Here is a 19,656-nt window from a genome sequence, read left to right as displayed (position 1 = left end):
CAACAGAGTAACCCTTAGGAATTTCTGTTTGCTTTATATCTAATCTGCAAGCCTCGCTGAACTTTCATTGAGAACAATGGTGTATACACACAGTTCCTGCATTCAGACCAGTTCCTTTCTTCTCCCCCGAGTTTTTTTCTGGTGTTGAACTCCAGCCAAACATTAAGTTACCTTGGGAAGTAAAAGGTAGAAGAGAAAAAAAAAATCCCCAAGGTTGTATCTGGCCTCATTTTAGAAGGACACTCAATCTGAATTTAGAGAACAAGAGAAGTGTTTTTAGCGTGAGGAGCATGAGAACAGGAGAGAAGTCCAGGGTTCTTTAGACAAGCCTATTTTTGTAAGTTTGCAGGTGAATGTGCTCTTGTTTCCATGCAGGTGGGGCTGCAGGTCAGGGGTGTGGGTGTGTGTGCTTGTCTAGGTCTATAAATCCACGCCCATTTTTAACCAGAAACATCCAGAATACACTTCCAGCGAGAGCACTGGCTAGTTCAGGTAAGCAAGCAAAGTTTCCCGATTATTTAATCAGTGGTCAAGCTCTGCTAAGTATTCCATGTATTGCTAGTCCAACGTGAGGTCTTCAGTAAAGGGTAGGGAACGTTCCATGAAATTGTATATTTTTCTTTTAAAGCACTGGATTTCCTTTGCTGGCTTCATGCTTTTATTTTCTATATTAATGATGTAATAAACTAGCATTGGCCAAAAATGATCCTTCAAAAAGTACGCTACAAGTAACACTTGTTTTTCCCTGTTTTCTTTTACATGTTGTTTTATTTTTAAAATAGAAATTTTATATGACATCTAAGTAAATGGTTTATGTTAATTTACTTTGGAAAAGTAAAATATGAGTGTCATGAGATGCTCACTGGCCGATGTCTGTAACATCTAATTGTAGACATCAGGTTATTGCCTCCAGAGTGCACTGCTGTAGGCTGCTGTAAGGCTGTCACCATGGCACTGGCATTGGTTCCCCGAGCAGCTTAACCTGGCACCTGGCCTTAGGGAACCCTCAGTAGTCAGCATTCTGTTTTCCCAAGGAAAACATGTTCGTCCGAAAATAAAAACATATAAATTGATCAGCTTTATAATAGAATATATTTAATATCTATTTTATATTCTTTTATCAGAGAATGTAAAACAAAAATTCAATATTTTGATTTTTTAAGAACTGTCTTTAACAGTAATACATAATAACTGGAATTTTGAAAAGAAAAGTGTGATTCCCATTCTACTATAAACTTGGCAGCTCTCAGTCAGGAAGGCATGAAGTTACACTTTCTCTGTTTCAATATAGAGTTCACCTACTTATCTGTCTCTACCACAGAGAACCTTTCCTGATGCTTTCTTCAGATTAGCTTCCCTAACTCTGCTTTCTATCCAAGACCCTTGGGAGAATCTTCAGGCAGATCTTCAGGCATCTTCCCCAGGAATATGAGATGAGGCCCATAAAATTTTACGTAGAATTTCAGGGTGTTTTGAGCCTCCTGTAACTCAATCATAGACTTTTTGAGAGGTCACTGGATTAAGCTTAAGACCCTGCCCTAGATGGTTGCTTCAATTTCTCTGCTGCAATTTTCAGAGAAAATTGAGACTACCCTCTCCACCTTGGACTCTGTGGTCCAAATTCAGCTGCCTCTTTCCCCTACTAAAATCTATCTTTCCTCTGTTTCAGTCTTTAAGGTATAAGATGACCAGTCCTTAAGGTACAAGAAGGCATTCTGAATGCTTTATGGTATTAATAACTTAAAGAACCTGACTTGTCATTCTTATCGGGCACCATGGTTCTTTTTTAACAGGGTTTTTTTTTTAATAATTAAGCACAAAGAAATTTAAAAATGAGTTCATTGTAGATTAGGAAGGGAAATGGTTTAAACAGAGGGGCACTGCAGGGAGAGACCACTGACAAGGAAAATATACTAGATGAGAGGAATAAGAAAGCATCTATAGAACCCTAGAATCTATAAACTTCCCACCACCAAATTGTTCTCTCCATGACTATGATTGCTATAATATATAATGAACCTTTGAACACTGTCAAACAGTAAGCTATTTTAAGGTGCATTTGTCTTATTAATCTTTCAATTTACCACAATGCCTAATACAGTTACATATAGCAATATTCATGTTTGTGCAGAATCGCAAAATGGTCGTTCTCTTATTTTGGTAGGGAATTCACTATTAAATAATGTAAGTCCACAGGAAAAAATGCTCTGAAGGAATCTATATAATAGAAGGCTAATATGCAAACTGACCAAACGGCGGAATGACCGGTCGCTATGATGCGCACTGACCACCAGGGGGCAGATGCTCAACACAGGAGCTTCCCCCTGGTGGTTAGTGCGCTCCCACAGGGGGGAGTGCTGCTCAGCCAGAAGCCGGGCTCACAGTTGGCGAGCGCAGCGGCGGTGGCAGGAGCCTCTCCCGCCTCCACAGCAGCACTAAGGATGTCTGACTGCCAGCTTAGGCCAACTCCCCAGGCCTAAGCCGTCGTCAGTCAGACATCCCCTGAGGGGTCCCAGACTGCGAGAGGGTGAAGGCCGGGCTGAGGGACAACCCCCCCAAGTGTACAAATTCCATGCACTGGGCCTCTAGTTTTAAATAAACATGAAAGATGTCTGTACATTTATTTTATATTTTGCAGTGATTTCAAAACTGCACATGTTAACTACTTTTCACATGGGTTTTCTATGCTACAAATGCTGTAACTGTACATCTAACAAGCATTAAACATATCATGTAAGATATTTATCAAGTGGTTGAAGTCCGGCTCAGATCCAACTCTAGACTTTTGATTATATCTTAACGTGCAGAGTATAAGGGATAGTACATTGACTTAAAAATCCATTTGAATTTTAGCTCACCAAGGGATAACTATAGATGCTGCAAGCCTGTTCTTCTTTACACATATATTTAATTTATAGCAATGTGACAATAAACTTGATTGCTAAAAGAGCTGGTTTGTAAGCTGAAGGGCAAAAGGCTGAGTCACTGATGGAAGAATGAAAATGATGAATGACTATAGAAGACTTGAAAAACAAGAATCTCCATATTCTATTTTTCCCTCTGAACTCAATTGTAAGCAATAGTGTTCATGCCTAATCTTATCTTGGCACAGAGATCAAGAAGAATCAAAGGAAAATGCATGCATGCCAAAAGTCACCTTTGCCTGCACTTTAGAGTTGAAAGGCCTTTAATAAACCTGATCTTATATGAGCTTCACTGCAGTGCTATGAGCACTAAAACACAGTCAGATGTGAGCTTTGAGTGCCCCAATCCAATTTTCTTTCAACGTCATTGCACTGTTCCCAGCATGCCCAGAATGTGGCTTTTCACCAAGGGGCCATTATTGAGTTGATATCATTTTAAAAATATTTTATAAATAGCAAGTGAATGAAAGTTCTGGGAGGTTGCACCATGTCAACTCACACAAGCAGAGCAAGCTGTCTGATTCTTAAATGACTGCTTGAAGTAACCTACTAGATTCTGAACATTATTTTCTACCACCTAGCTTCTTCTGACGGATTCTCGAGAACACGTGATGTTACACTCGGCTTTGGCCCTCTGCCTCTTCCTGGTCGCAGTTTCTTCCAACCTTGCCATTGCCATCAAAAAAGAGAAGAGGCCTCCTCAGACACTCTCAAGAGGTACTAGAACCTCATTTTATTCTCTAAATTCAGCCATTGGGATGGTTTTCAAATTCCTAGTCTCTTACCCATATTCTACATTTAAAGCAAACTCAGTTAACTAGAATATTTCATTGTTTACCATATTAAAGTAGGCAAAAACAAAACCCAGAAAAGACCAGTTGGTTTTAAAGACTGAACCAGCCCTAGTCGTTGTGTCTCAGTTGGTTGAGCATTGACCCACACACCAAGAGGCCACCAGTTTCCGGGTAGGGCTTGAGTTGCCAGCTCAATCCCCAGTAGGGGCTGTGCAAGAGACAGCCAATTGATGTTTTTCTCCATCTCCCTTCCTCTGTCTCTAAAGTCACTAAAAACATATATTTTTAAGTAAAAAAAAAGAGTGAATCAAAGCAACTGAAAACCAATAATAATTTGCTATAGTGTTTATAGAAATCGTGACGAATTGGTTTGGTGGCCTGTAACTTTGGTAACCAGAGTCCTAGGAAATAATAATTGATGTGTCATAATGATATCTTAAAGGGAATTAAGATCTCTCAAAATCTGCTCCAATTCCCTGTCTTCTATTCATGCAAAAATAATAATTTGGAATGATTTTATACCAGAATCCCCAGAAAGTTATATTTTATCCCATCCTCTGAAAATGTTTGCTATATTGACTCCAAAAAAACAACTGCAGTGGTTTTTGACATCATAATCCAGGACTATCATTGGCTACATGTTTAGAAAACATTTCTATTTTGTACTTAGTACTTTCCTTTGACCTAAAAAAACAAATATATCTTCATCTGTAAAGAAACAGTTTATAGAGAAAAATCTCAAAATCAGCTCCTACATTTCCAGGTAACAAAAATGGGAGGAAAATCATTTGTCTCCATATAGCTAATTTAAAAATAGTAGTACAAATCTCAAAACACTTAACCACTACTTGGAATAGTATATGAATGGAGCAAACAAATGGAGACCGATTACAACATAATTTCAAATTTTAAAATATTGACTTTCCAAGTTTGTCATTTCTTAACAGATGTATTAGCACTAGCCAATTACCCATCAAAGTTCAGCCAAGTTATTTCATTCTACTTTAGTTCAAAACCACAAAAACTATAAACCAAAAAGATTAGCAAGTTTTGAAAAGGAAGTAAATTAAAAGAAGGAAATATTTTCCTAAGTATAATTTATCATGAATCGCTCTGTATAAACACAAGAGTTATAAAGCAATGAGCTCAGTAGTTTTGGAGTGGAATACTAAACTTATCATTGCCCCTACACACCCTCCAGGATTAAGTTAAACAACTGTACCATAAAGCACCAACATTCTGGGTAACCATTTTCAAACAGCTATTAAAAATGTTTGGTGGCCCTGGCTGTGTGGCTCAGTTAGTTAGAATGTCATCCCATATACCAAAAGGTTGTGGGTTCAACTCCCCATCAGGGCACATACCTACATTGTGGGTTTGATCCCAGGTCTGAGGCAGCCCATTGATGTCTCTCTCTCTCTCTCTCTCTCTCTCTCTCAAGAAAAAAAAAAAAAAAAAAAAAAAAAAAAATATATATATATATATATATATATATATATATATATATATATATATATTCTCAGGTGAAGATTTTTTAAAAATTGGTGAATTTCATGAGAAATATACTCAACATGCATGGTAAATTTTAAACAACTTGATAGGTCTGCTAATTTAGTTATTTAAACACTACTTTAATAGGAAGATGACAGATATCAGCTGTGAATTCCATTATTAAGAACTGGTTTACATTTGGTTAAGCCTTTTAGCATCTGTCAGCACATAGGAAACAATTGAGAGAATGAGGCTCAGAATAAATGAGGATGAAAAGTAGGGATAAGAGGGAAGAGTTTGGATACAGTGTACAGAGTTGTACATGGAGCCCCTTAGAGAAGGGGGCAACACCAAACAATTAAATAGAGAGTGTGTTAGGAAGAAGAGGGGAGATTATTGGAAAAATGTAACAGAAATTTCAAGAAAAAAAGCAACAGTGACCCAAAAATACTAACTTCCTTTTGAGTCAAAAGAATTGCCCAGCACCTAACACCCAGCTCAGTGGCTGGCATATAGTAGGTACTCAATCCTATATAATAAAAGCCTAATATGCTAAGTGTCTGGTCATCTGGTCGACTGTCCAACCAATCAAAACGTAATATGCTAATGATATGCTAAGGCCACTCAACCACTCGCTATGACGTGCACTGACCACCAGGAAGCAGACACTCTGACTGGTAGGTTAGCTTGCTGCTGGGGTCTGGCCAATCGGGACTGAGCAAGATGGGGCCAGACACGTCCTGGAGCCCTATTGCAGTCCCTCCCTGGCCCCAATCGTGTACCAGTGGGGTCCCTTGGCCTGGCCTGTGCCCTCTCACAATCCAGGACTTCTCAGGGATGTCGGAGAGCCGGTTTCAGCCCGATACCACAGGCAACTCCCTTTGGGAGGGCACCAGACACAGGGCTCATGACTGGTGAGTGCTACTACGGCAGCCCGAGCCTCTCCAGATCGAGACCACGGCACACGCAGTGGGCCGGGATGAGCGGGAGCAGCAGGTAGGAGGTGCAGGTGGCGTTGGACTGTGGGTTTCGACCCGATCCTCACAGGCCACCACAAGGGACTCCACCCATGCACGAATTTGTGCACCGGGCATCTAGTAAGTATATATTGTATGATTAAATAAAAATCTCAGAAGACAATCAGACATATCTAGAAATAGAATTATAGTAATGAACCGAGACATTGAAGAGAGGTCAAGCTCAGTATCACCTTTGGCCTATTGTGATTGTGAGACAAAGTGTATAACCAATAATTATAATGCAATATGGCTCCTCTACAGTGAATTTCTTGAGAGCAGGGATTACGCTATCTCACCTTTACACACCCAGTGCTAGAGGAGTAAGACTACAGCAGATATTCCTCTAGTGTTTGTGGGACTAAATTGAACAGGAGCAGAGAACAGTAATTCCTCCCATTGCTGAAATTCCATCATTGACTGATATTTACCACAGAATAGAAAAATGAAATAGGATCCAAGTCTCACTGGTTGTTTCTGAATAACTCTTATTTAGTGCAAAATATGGTGTGAAGTTACTACATAGGTTTGAGCAAAGCTGTAAAGAAACTCAGGATTATTACAGATAGAAGGGATATTAAACCAACATAGTATGTCTTCCAATGTTAAGTTACTAAAATCAGGCAAAAACAAACCAATAACATTACTAGTGAGAGTACAAAATAGTGCAATCATTAGAATAAGAATCTGACAGTTCTTCAACTGATTAAATGTAGATACCATGTGACCCAGCAATTCTATTCCTAAGTAAATAGCCCAAGATAAAAATATATTCACACAAAAGCTTGTATACTAATGTTCACAGCAGCATTATTCATAAAAGGCAAAAAGTAGAAACAACCTCAGTGCCCATCGACTGATGAATGGATAAATAAAATGGGGTATATCCATACAATGGAATAATATTTGGCCGTATAAAAAGTGATAATACATGACACAACACAGATGAACCTTGAAAACATTATATTAAGTAAAAGCATCCAGTCACAAGACTACATATTTTATGATTCTATTTATATGAAATATCTAGAATAAGAAATGTATAGAGACATAAAGTAGAGTAGGTATTTTTTAGGGCTGGGGGAGAAGGAGGGATGAGAGGGTGATAGCTAAAGGGTACAGGGGTTTTATTTGAAGCTATGAAAATGTTCTAGAATTGATTATGGTGATGGTTGCACAACTTTGTGTAGATACAAAAAAAAGTGCATTTTCAATGGATAAATTGTATTTGCATGTGAATTACATTTTAATACAGTTGTTACCAAAAAGCAAACAAAGCAAAAACAAACCAACAAGCAAAAATCATGGAAATGTGTTTATCTTATTTTATAATTCTGATTCATAATTTTTAGCCACCTTGTAGCCATGGTATCAAAGTCAGAAACTGCAGTCTGATGACAACATGGGAAACATACAAGAAAATCTGGGTCTAAATTAGCCTAGACATACTTCTATTTTCAAATTGATTCAATCTTTCTTATCCATAAACCAAGACTCTTCCTGAAAATACCCTGTAGTATTTCTGAATGTTTTTTGTGCGTTCTTCTCCTCAATGATCTTATTCTTTAATCTCTAATACACATTCCCAACTACCTGTATCACTTTTTTAAAAGCTAGTGGGTCTCTCTCTATTCATTGCTTTCTGTTTCTCTAGCCTTCATTCTTCTGAATGCTTCCAGAACACCTGTGTTTTATTGTGTGTCTCAACCATGAAACACCAGAATTTTTTCCGAATCAAAATTCAAAGCAAAAATTTGGAATTCCTTTTTCCATTTTCACAAGAAGGGGTCAGCATTTCTTGGCACTCAAAATACAAGGGCACTATATGGTATGGACCAAAGGTATTCCTACTAGACTTACAAAGTGTACAAAAATTAACTGTTATTTCCTGCTGTTGATTCTGAACCCAGAGGTTTTGCACAGTCCAGAGATGTCCTTTCAATCATCACTAATAATAGCATTTATTGAGCACTTACTGGGTTCAAGGCCATGGACCTTGAGGGTTGAAACACAATCACAAAATCTCAGCCCTATGATCTGGAAGGATACCACCTCTTCATATCTAATTATAATTACACTAGAGGCCCAGTGCACGAATTTGTGCATGGGTAGGGGGGCAAACTGCGAGAGGTTGGCTGGCCAGGGGGGAGGGACCGCGGGCGGTTGGCCAGCTGCTGGAATTTGGCTGTGGGAGCACACTGACCACCAGGGGGCAGCTCCTGCATTGAGCATAATCCCCCTGGTGGTCAGTGTGCATCATAGCAACTGGTCAACCAGTCGTTCCGGTCATTCTGTCATAACGGTCACTTAGGCTTTTATATATAAATATAGATATCCTCTATACCATATATCAGGCAACTGCTTGGTAGCTTACTAGTAAGTATCTGTAGATAGATATCCGCTTGTCACATGCCTGCTTCAGAGCTCCTCTGTGGTCCTGAATTAATGCATTGATTTCTCTTCTATTCTAGGATGGGGAGACGACATCACTTGGGTACAGACTTATGAAGAAGGTCTCTTCCATATTCAAAAAAGGTAAAACACTTCTCAGTTAATTTTGACAGACCATATAGATACCTCTCACAGAAGAGCCAAAACCTTGCAAGTTAGCTTTTGAAAAGATATCACACGCATTTGCTCTACTATCATCCAACTAAGAGTTGCCATTAGAATGTTTTCTACAAACAAAAGCTCTAAATTAATTTCTTTTTTAAAAAATATTTTTATTGATTTTTAGAGAGGGAGGGAGAGAGAGAAACATTTATGCAAGAGCAAAATGTTGATCGACTACCTCCTGCACACCCCCTACCAGAGACTAAGCCCACAACCTGGGCATGTGCCCTAACCAGGAATTGAACTAGCAACCTTGTGGTGCTGGGGACAATACCCAACCTACTTAGCCACACTGGCCAGGGCTGTATTAATTTCTTAATTGGCCAAGCAAGCTTTTAAATATAAGTTACATAAAAGTACAATATCCGTCAGTAGGCACTATACAAGCTTTTAACTGGTTTAGAATAGCAGTTCCCAGACTGTCTGATCAGAACAATTCAGATAATTTTCTTTAAGATCCATATTCATGATCAATCAGTCAAATATGTACTGAGTGGCCACAGCTATGTGCCAGGCACTGTTCTATGCTCAGTGACCAAGAGTGACATGATTTTTATCCTTACAGACTTACTAAATCTTTGGGGATGGAGCCGAGAAACTTGTATTTTTTAAAAGCACCCTGGGAATTCATCAAATATCTGAAGAACATTCTATTCTAATACTCTTTTTAAAAGAAGGAAAGATTCCAAATTAGAATTAAGTAAAAGGCTATCTCAACACTGAACAAAATATTGCAAAATAAAGAAGTCTACAAAATAATCATTTCCAAAAAAGGAATATAACAAACAACATATTAGCAAAGAGTAGCCAGCAGAACATTTAAATACATGCTGATTAAGTGAGATGTAGTCTGAGAATACCAGGAAGATTCAAGATTAAGAAATCTATTAAATAATATTTAATATTTATAAGGAGACAAATCATATAAGTATCTCTTATCTCCATAAATGCTGAAAAGCATTTAATAGAATGCAAACTCCAGGTTTGAATTTTTTAGAAAGATTATTTAACAATATTAATTTATTTTCATTTATCCTAACAAGGAAATATTCAACCTAGCAAAAAATCCACATCATGCTTACTGGAAAAACAAATATACAATACACAGATGATATATTATAGAATTGCATCCCTGAAACCTATATATAATATTATTAACCAACATCACCCAAAAAATTTAATTAATTTTTTTTTAAAAAGAAGTGTCCGACTGAAATCTGAATAAGACAAGGATGTCTATACTCACCACATTAGTCCTTAATTGATATGAAACATTTAGCAACGTTATAATAAAAAAATATAATATTGGTAAATAAATCAAGATTATAAAAATAAAACTGGATAATACAGAAAAATGTTTACACAATAAACTAGACTTTTAAATCAAGGTAGGGGAGATAAAATATGTAAAATAAGTTAATGTTAGAGAGAAGTTAGTAGTCATCTGGGAAAAATAAATCAATTTGGATTCATAGCTCAAATTTCATCATAATAAATTACAAAGATCCTATATAATAAAAGGCCAGGGACCATAAGCATAATGATTGGAACGACCACTGGACCAGTCGCCAAGAGGTGCATTGACCACTTCTCAGTCCCTCCCTTCCTCCACCTTTCCCCCCCGCCACCCCTGCCCACAGGCGAATGAGGAACCACGGGGAAGCGGGTGGGTGGTGGCAGGGTGGGACTGGGGACTGGCAAGCTGGCAGAACGGCTGACCTCTTGGTCCGTCCCCCTGGCCCGCAGGCTCTGACAGATCAGTGATGCTGAATGGGGGAACCAGGGTGGGTGGTGAAAGGCTGTCAGGCCATTGGGATCCCTAGCTCATCCCTGGCTGCTCGGGGGCTCAGGCTGGCAGAAAAGCAGGCACCAGCAACTTCACCTCCATGCATGTGCACCAGGCTGGCCACTGATGGAATGCGCTGCCTGCTCGGGGCCGCTCACATGGGCGCAGCCACCGCCGCTGCCGCTGCCGCTGCTACAGGGGCTTGTGGCGCTGACGGAAGCTGGGGACTGGCGAACAGGCAGAAGATGGCCCTGACTGCAGGCTAGGCCTAGGGACCCTACCCGCATGATTTCGTGCGCTGGGCCTCTAGTTCATTATAAAAATGAAGCTACTAAGGTACTGGGAGATACTATTGCAAAATACTAATTCTTTAAATTCTTGGAGTAGGGAAGGGCTGATAGAAGGGTGAGTTAAGAGAGGCTCCTTGGAAGCCGAAATAAAACACTTAACCTTTGCACCCTACAGGCCTTTCTTGCCTCACCCTAGTCCTTCTATGGAAAGCAGATACTGTATCAAATTATAAATGCACATACTCTTTGACCTAGAAATTCAACTTCTGGACATTTACCTACCTATCTGTAAAATCTTAAATAACATCACCAATGCAGTGTTTTTGTTTGGAGATAATCTAAACACAAAAAAATTGGAAGCAATTTAAATATCTATCTTCAATGGACTAATTAAAGAATATCCATATCCTGAAGCACAGGGAATGCTATGCGGGAGGAACCATTATGATAAAAAAGCAAAATGCAAAAACATGTGTATAGTGCACTAGTATTTGTACTTTTTTTTTTAAAGAAAGGGATATATACATACACATACACATGGGCATGCATATGAACATACTCTACTCATTCAATATTGACATATTCATTTGCATAAACATATACATTTACAGAAATATATGCATGTACATAAATATACATATGCTTATTCATATTCATAAGCATGGACACATACATGTACACACACATACACGTATTCAGGTACATGGAAGGACACATAAGAAATGGTAACATTGTTTACTTCTGGAAGGCAGGAGTGGGAGGAAAAATTTTTACCTTTTAACCTTTTGGATTTTAAACTATTTGAATTTGTAACCCATTTTAAAAGAAAAAAAATGTAGAATTTTAAAAGATCATTCTCCAAATGATGCTGATAAACTGGGCTTGGTAGACTCTGGTTTTAGAGAATCTTGGAAGTATAGCATTCAGAAATGTTTACTCTTTCTCTCAACTCGTTTCTCATTCTGGCGGGCTAGTCGTGAGATTGTTAGACCAGGGACCACCTATTTTTTTTTGATCTGTGAACTAACAATTATTTCTACATTTTAAAAAAAAGTTTTAACCAAAGAAAACTAGTATTTAGCCTGGCCAGTGTTGCTCATTGGTTGAGCATCGCAGTTTGATTCTTGGTCAGGGCACACACCCGGGTTGCAGGCTCGATCCCCAGTTGGGGCATGCAGGAGGCAACAGATCAATAATTCTCATCATTGATGTTTCTATCTCTCTCCCTCTCCTTTCCTCTCTGAAATTGATAAAGATATTTTTTTAAAAAAAAATAAGGTTTTATTTATTGGAAGAAAGGAAGGGAGGGAGGGAGGGAGGAGGAGGGGAGGGAGAGAGAGAGAGAGAGAGAGAGAGAGGGAGAGAGGGAGGGAGGGAGGGAGGGAGGGAGGGAGGGAGGGAGGAAGGAAGGAAGGAAGGAAGGAAGGAAGGAAGGAAGGAAGGAAGGAAGGAAGGAAGGAAGGAAGGAAAGAGAGAGAGAAAGAAAACTAGTATTTTGGACACATGATAGTTACATTATACTCAAATTTAAGGATCCATAAATTAAGGTTTACTGTAATACAGCCACACTCATTTTGTTACATTATTGTCCATGGCTGATTTTGTTCAATAATGGCAGAGTTGGAGAGCTGCAAATAAGACTCCACAGCCTGCAGAACCTCAAATATATATAATTTGTCTCTTTGCCGAAAAGAGCCCTTTTTTTAGACTATTCCTACTTCAGTGTCTGCCGGAATTACTGCTCTGCTTTTCCTGAAATGAAAGAGTGTCTTGTTTTGAATGCCTAAACAACCTATTCATAGCTGAACCGTTAACACTGAAATTTCTATGGTCTTGATAAATTTTTCTTTGGACTCCAATTGCCCAGAAGTCTGATGCAAAAATTAGTTTTCCAAGAGTTATGTCAATGTCTTTCCCTATATTATCTGTCCCAGTTGCCACCTGCTGAGCAGGTGCTGGGAAGAAATTAGAATGACTCAGGCCACTAAACCGTTCTGTGTCAGGACACCTATACCTACCTAGGCTCAACCAGACCAAGAGTTATCTAGTAGAGAGATTACCACTTGATGCTTATGAGGATCAAGTTCTATACTTGCTTCTAAAAAACTGTCAATAAATATTCTAAGGGTTAGTTTTCTTAAAAAGCAGGAATAATATTTGATTAATTGGATTTCTAGTCTGCTTTTTCACCAATAAGTTTGCAGTTGGCAAAAGCTAGCTTTATATCCATGTCATAAATCTTAAAGGTAGTTATAGGATTTTTTCTGAACTAAAATATACTTATAGTTCAAGTTTGAGGATTAAATAACATAATAATTCAAAGTTTGCTATTTAACACTTTTGAGACTAAAGTTAAAAATAGGGTTATTCAATGGCAGGTATTTCACATGATTATCTCTGTTGTTTTTTAAAAGATTTAGGTTTAATGCACATACATTAGGGTCTATCTCTTTTTGTACCTAGTATCCTCTCAAAATTAAAAAAACATTTTAAAAACATCCTATATATCTAAATCATAATTCCTTTCTCCTTCATAATATTTAATATTCTAATTTCTTTCTAACTCTAACAAGCAGGAAAGTCAACTAGCTACCACAAAAACTTTTTCTCAGAGAGTTAAAACCAAAATGAAACTGAAAAATGTCAAGAGAGAGAACTCTCACTGAGATTGTTTGTATACTGTAAGTTGTTACAAGAATAACAGGATGTGAAAATAGTTCAATATTAATAGCATTTTTGCAAAAACTAAAAAAAAGAAAACACACAAAAACTGAAATAAAAACTTTGACTCTCCTGAACTCTTACACCAGATGTTCATTGGAAATTAATATCTTATTTATTACATCCTCTCATATCTGGAGACAGAATTGATTTTTACCCTTATAACTACTACAGTGTGCAGAGCAATCTGCTGGTGAGCTTAAGCTACAGATTCCTGGACCCCACCCCAGAGATCCTGAGTGGGCCTGGGAGGGAGAATTTCCACTTATATTGAGCTACCTGGTGATGCTGAAGTTCTGGGGCCATGTACTGGGTAACACTACTGCAGACTACATTGCTATGCTGTGTCAATCAGATTTTTACTCTAAATCTTGTTGAAAGTGTGAAAACTTTAAATCTAATTTCAATGTTCATTCTGACTCAGAGTTAGTCACCTGACTCAACTCCACACTCTTTCTGTTTAGTAACAAGCCATTGATGGTCATTCATCACTTGGAGGATTGTCAATACTGCCAAGGTAATTTCAGCGCCTTAGATCGTATTATATTTCCAAGAGAACTAGAAAAAGTGACCTGGTAAAAATTGTTAAGACAGCACTCAGAAAATCCCATTTAAAAAAAAGACAACTGCTATATCACCATTTTACTCAGTGCTTAAAGACTACAATGATTGTTAGCAATCTGTTGGATATATTTATATGTTCTTTAGAGTTTTATTTCCCTCATCTTCCCACCAAAAAAGGGGGGGGGGAGTGGAAAAACTTGCTGTTTGCACTAATGTGTTACCTGAAATTATAAAATTTGTGGCTTCATTAATTGGATTATACTCTGATATCTTCACTGGCAGACTCTGTCCATCGTTGCTTCTCAGTGAGAGACAAAGTGGCCAGAGGCTAATGAACTGTTTACAGCCAATATATAAATACAAACAAATAGAAAATACTAGTTTGACTTTGCTATGTTATTTATATTGAAGGTGTCTTTATCCTTAAAGCTGACTGGCGTTCATTATGTTATCCCCAACAGCACTCAAAAAAGTGTTTGCCCAAAATGAAGAAATACAAGAAATGGCTCAGAATAATTTCATCATGCTGAATCTCATGGTACTTGGCCTCTACAATGTTTTCTTCTTATCACAATTCAATGGAAAGCTTAAATCCCTTTTTTAAAATCTATTTTTAAGACAAAAAGAGGTATAAAAATTGGTAGATATTAAAGATTATATGAACTTGAAAAGGCTAAAATATACAATTTAATGAAAACCTTGTTCACATAAAATATTTTCAAAAACAATGCAATCTGATACCAATTATTTTTTCTTTTCTTCCTAGCATGAGACCACAGATAAAAATTTATCACCAGATGGCCAATATGTGCCTAGGATCATGTTTGTGGGTATGTGTATAATCTCATTCCATCAGGTTTACAAAATCAATAGCATTCTTATTTATTTTTAAATGCTAGTTCAAAGGAAGTCATGTCTAACCCAGTAAATAATAGCTCTTGTTAGCTCTATAATTGAAATTCACTGCATCTCTAATGTATAAATTTAAATATTTTTTAAAACTAATGATGCTATTAAACCAATAGCCCAATATACTTTCAGTAAAGTTCCCCAAACTGTATTGACAGAAAACTATGACACACTAAAATGGAAAAATTCATGTTAACTCATCATCAATTTGTTTAACATTTATTTGTTTTAGATTAAGAGGCAAGAATGATTTTTAAAACATTTAGATAATGCATTAGTGAATTATTTTTTCTTCGCAGATCCTTCTTTAACAGTCAGAGCTGATATAACTGGAAGATACTCTAATAGACTGTATACATATGAACCACAGGATTTACCAATATGTAAGCATTCACACATTATCTTGAACAGTGGTACTAGCTGACACCTGACTGTTAGAAAGGTCAGTGATGCCCTACATCAGTGCTTACCCACAAACAGTACTATCAACAAATCAGAATACTGAGTTAGATGGTGGCAGTCGTGTTTAAAAATGCAAATCCTTGCACAACCAGCATGGCTCAGACCAGCAGGTTAAGGGACAACCTATGAACCAGGAGGTCATGGTTTGGTTCAATTCCCAATCAGGGCACATGCTTGGATTGTGGGCTTGATCCACAGTGGGGGCATGCAGGAGGCAGCCAATCAGTGATTCTCTCTCATCATTGACGTTTCTATCTTCTCTCCTTCTCCCTTCCTCTCTGAAACCAATAAAAAATATGTATTTTAAACAATGCAAACCCTTATCTCCCATCAAAATCGGAATTTCTAGGCACCTCAGAATCTCTTTTTTAACAAGGATGTGTAATTATTTCTACAATCACTAATTTGGAGACCGCTAAAAAGAATAGAATATACATTAAAATTAAACTTTAAGAAAGCCAGTTCATTCTGTGGGTATCAGCAATCATATATGATTTCCTCAAAGTGGTAATAATTAAATCTTTTTCTCTCCTTTTAATGCCTGTAAGCAAGGAGATGCTGTCTGTTTTGGGATTTTAATCTAATTTTTACAACATTCATTGTCAATTACGTTTAACTAGAGGCCCAGTGCACGAAGTTGTGCACCAGTGGGGGGTCCCTTGGCCTGGCCTGCAGGATCAGGCCGAAACCGGCTCTCCGACATCTCCCGAAGGGTCCCGGATTGCGAGAGAAGGTGCAGGCCAGGATGAGAGACCCCCCAGTACACAATCAGGGCTGGGGAAGGACATGGGAGGTTGGCCAGGTGGGAAGGGCCCGCGGAGGGCTCCAAGGTGTGTCTGGCCCATCTCGTTCAGTCCCAATCAGCAGGACCCCAGCAGCAAGCTAACCTACTGGTCGGGGCGTCTGCCCCCTGGTGGTCAGTGCACGTCATAGCGAGCGGTTGAGCAGCCTTAGCATATCATTAGTATATTATGCTTTGATTGGTTGAACAGCCGACCGGACAATCAGACACTTTTATTTAAATAGGATAAGACACTGTGCATGTCAAATCCAATGATGCAGATAAAAAATGATGAATTTAAAAAATAGGCACCCCCTCAAAACCTCTTATAAAACTGTTTATTTTAACATAAAGTTGATTGACCCTATCTGAATGGTATAATCCCTAAATATAAATATACACCTTTAGCATAGTGTGTGTGTGTGTGTGTGTGTGTGTGTATGTGTGTGTGTGAGATATGAGAAAATGAACTATATTGGATGTCAGGAGTTCAAATGAGATACATGAAAGCATAATATTCTTTAATGTTGTAAATAAATTCCCATGTTTTCACAGCCATTAATTTAAATGGGCCAATTTTAGATTTCAGGGGTTAAATGAATATAATATCTGGTACTTTCATTTACTAACAGAATAATATGTTTTTATTTCAGTGATAGAAAACATGAAGAAAGCATTGAAACTTATTCAATCAGAGTTATAAGAGATTACCTCGAGACCTTCTGGTGAACTTACTAATACTAAATGTGCAACTATATGGACTCTGTAATGTTACCATTTAGATTTTCAATGTGTTTGAAATATTATTATGAAGCTAAAGTTATATTTCAATAAAGGTCAAAACCTGAGCATAATAATGTAGTAGAAGCTTGACTTCTGTCTGCATCAGTAGCAAAGGAAGCTTGCCACGAACTGGGAGTGAGATTAGGGTAGAGAAAGGGCCTCCAGAAGAGATACCTACATCACTGGTTGTCTTTACTTCCTCACCTCCCTATCCCTCCACCATGTAATCTAATCTTAATTCTGCTCCTCCGCTGTACTGAACCTGCCGGTATAAATCATAAGTACTGGGCATGCTGCCAGAGCAAATGGAGACACTTGCTATTTGAACTTTTAACAGCATATTTCAGAGTTAACCATTTACTTCTTTTCTTACCTTAAATTTAAAAATTAATTGTAATAAATTAAAAATATACTTAAAAATTTTAACGATGTGTTTTCCTTAATTATTGGGTGGATATTTAATACCAGTACTTTTAATAATTTTAAGAAAAGTGTAACTGCCTCTAGAAGACTGAAAATGTTTTCCAGGTAACTAGCAGGAGAGGGTTACATCCCTTCTGAAATTATCAAACACACAACTGCCAATTCAATTCTTCACAGGAAGCTCTGGAGGATCAGTACCATGTCTTCTATTCCTTTAAATTCCTAATTTTTTAATGGAAAAACTTCCCAGAATCTGCTGGGAGTAATTCTCAGAAGTGAGAGAATGTTTGAGATAGACCGAAATTTTTCCAACCCATAGGATTTGATTGCATTGAAATAATTTTAATTATTTTGAGATATAAAAGTGCACTTTAATATGAGATAGATGTGTAAAAATACAATGTCTATGATATAGATTTTTTATTAATTCCAATGTTTCATGATTCAGAGAAAAAAAATTTTCCAGGTTTTATTTTATCACTATTCCATTCATTTTAAGCAGACTTAGTATCTGACTTATTTGGATATGAGGTTACCTGACCAATAACTAGATATCAGTGCTAGATATCCATGTGGAAAGAATATTAAATATCTTTTATTTAAGTTTTTAAATTTTAGATCAAAGTCTGAAAGTTGATTTTTTTAATGAATGCTAAGACATCCAAGTGCATTGGCATTCTCTAACTTAATGATTTAAAGTATGATGACTAAAGTAATATAGCTGAGTCCATTGTTGCATTAGTAATGCAGAAGCATAAAATGTCAGTGGTCATTTGCTATGAAGTAAGAAAAGGTCAGTTGCTCCTTTAAGAACTAATAAGTAAAATAAAATGTTCACTGTTTTTCCTCAATTAGTGTAAAAATGTTACTGAATGATAAATTTATTCTTATCACAAAAATGTATGTGCCTTTGTATTTAAATATACATATGATTATATGTTATTGTGTACAATTTAGTTGTGGATATAATCATATAGGCTAATATTTAATATACATATACACCACAATTATTTGGTTAGTTACATTAGTCAGTATAATCTTGTAACCAATTCAGTTTTGTTCTCTATCCTCCCTTAACAATTAACTCTATATCCTACTTGATATTTCTATATAATTTCTTCACTTTATGAAATTAGTGGTTTAGATTTTATCAATTCTGAGGTTACCCCTAACTTCGAAATGTAGAACTGTCTTTAGGATATATATACAGGGTGGGGCAAAAGTTGTTTTACAGTTGTTCATATGGAAAAAAATACACTAATAAATAATAAGACAAGAATAAACTGTGTTTCATATACTCACAGGTATAAACCTACTTTTGCCGCACCCTGTATGATTTCCACTTCTCTTAGCCTTGTAACCTCCAAAAATTATTTATTCCTTTTCCAGTGCATCGGTGTTAAGAATTAAATTACTAACATCAACTACCTGAAATAGCATGCACATCTCTGTGCATAGGAGTGTTCAGAGCTCTCATTTGAATTTTAAAGAGATATAGCAGTCAAAAAAGTTACAGATCCAAAAAAAGATTAGAATAGTCAATAAAGGATATCAGTGCGATTTAAATTGGAGATAAACAGGAGAAACCAAGATGGCGGCATAGGTAAACACCTAAACTGCTGCCTAGCACAACAATTTCAAAACTACAACTAAAAGACAGAACGGACACCATCCAGAACCACAGGAAAGCAGGCTGAGTGAAAATTCTACAACTAGAAGGAAGGAGAAAAGCTCACAGAGAATTGGAGGTACGGCAAAGGGGCTTTGTGTGCGCAGAGAGGAAGGGCAGCTGAGAGCCTGGCTGACTTTCTCTGGCGGAAGGGGGAAGGAAGCCTCCGACCGCACTGAACCCCAGTTCTGACTGCACTGAACCCCAGTTCCAGGCGAGCCCCTGGGGACCCACGCTCTTGTGGGGGGAGTCTGGACTCTCGGGCGGAGACTCGTGAGCCGGGGAAGGCGGAGGACTGAAAGCGCGCCTGCGCCGGTGCGCACAAGGGCTGCAGAGGTTGCCGCGGGCTTTCCCTGGTGGAGGGGAGTCAGAGGCTCCTGACGGCACTGTGCCCCAGTTCTGACTGCAGTGAACCCCGGTTCCAGGCGAG

The 19,656-nt window shown here is 37.8% G+C and overlaps 1 protein-coding gene across 1 annotated transcript; it reads left to right on the top strand.

Annotated features, from left to right (window-relative positions):
• The first annotated feature begins 452 nt into the window (after nucleotides 1–452).
• Nucleotides 453–18,451, top strand: AGR3 (anterior gradient 3, protein disulphide isomerase family member). The gene is made up of 8 exons (XM_080667161.1): nucleotides 453–492; nucleotides 3,506–3,641; nucleotides 8,697–8,760; nucleotides 14,100–14,152; nucleotides 14,661–14,737; nucleotides 14,966–15,029; nucleotides 15,408–15,491; nucleotides 17,005–18,451. Exons 2-8 carry the CDS (start codon nucleotides 3,536–3,538, stop codon nucleotides 17,052–17,054), a joined length of 498 nt encoding a protein of 165 aa, XP_080523287.1. The 5' UTR covers nucleotides 453–492; nucleotides 3,506–3,535; the 3' UTR covers nucleotides 17,055–18,451.
• The last annotated feature ends 1,205 nt before the right edge of the window (nucleotides 18,452–19,656 follow it).

The sequence above is a fragment of the Plecotus auritus genome (assembly GCF_963455305.1).
Source record: "Plecotus auritus genome assembly, chromosome: 4".
NCBI lineage: Eukaryota > Metazoa > Chordata > Mammalia > Chiroptera > Vespertilionidae > Plecotus > Plecotus auritus.
This window is presented reverse-complemented; position numbering and strand designations above follow the sequence as displayed.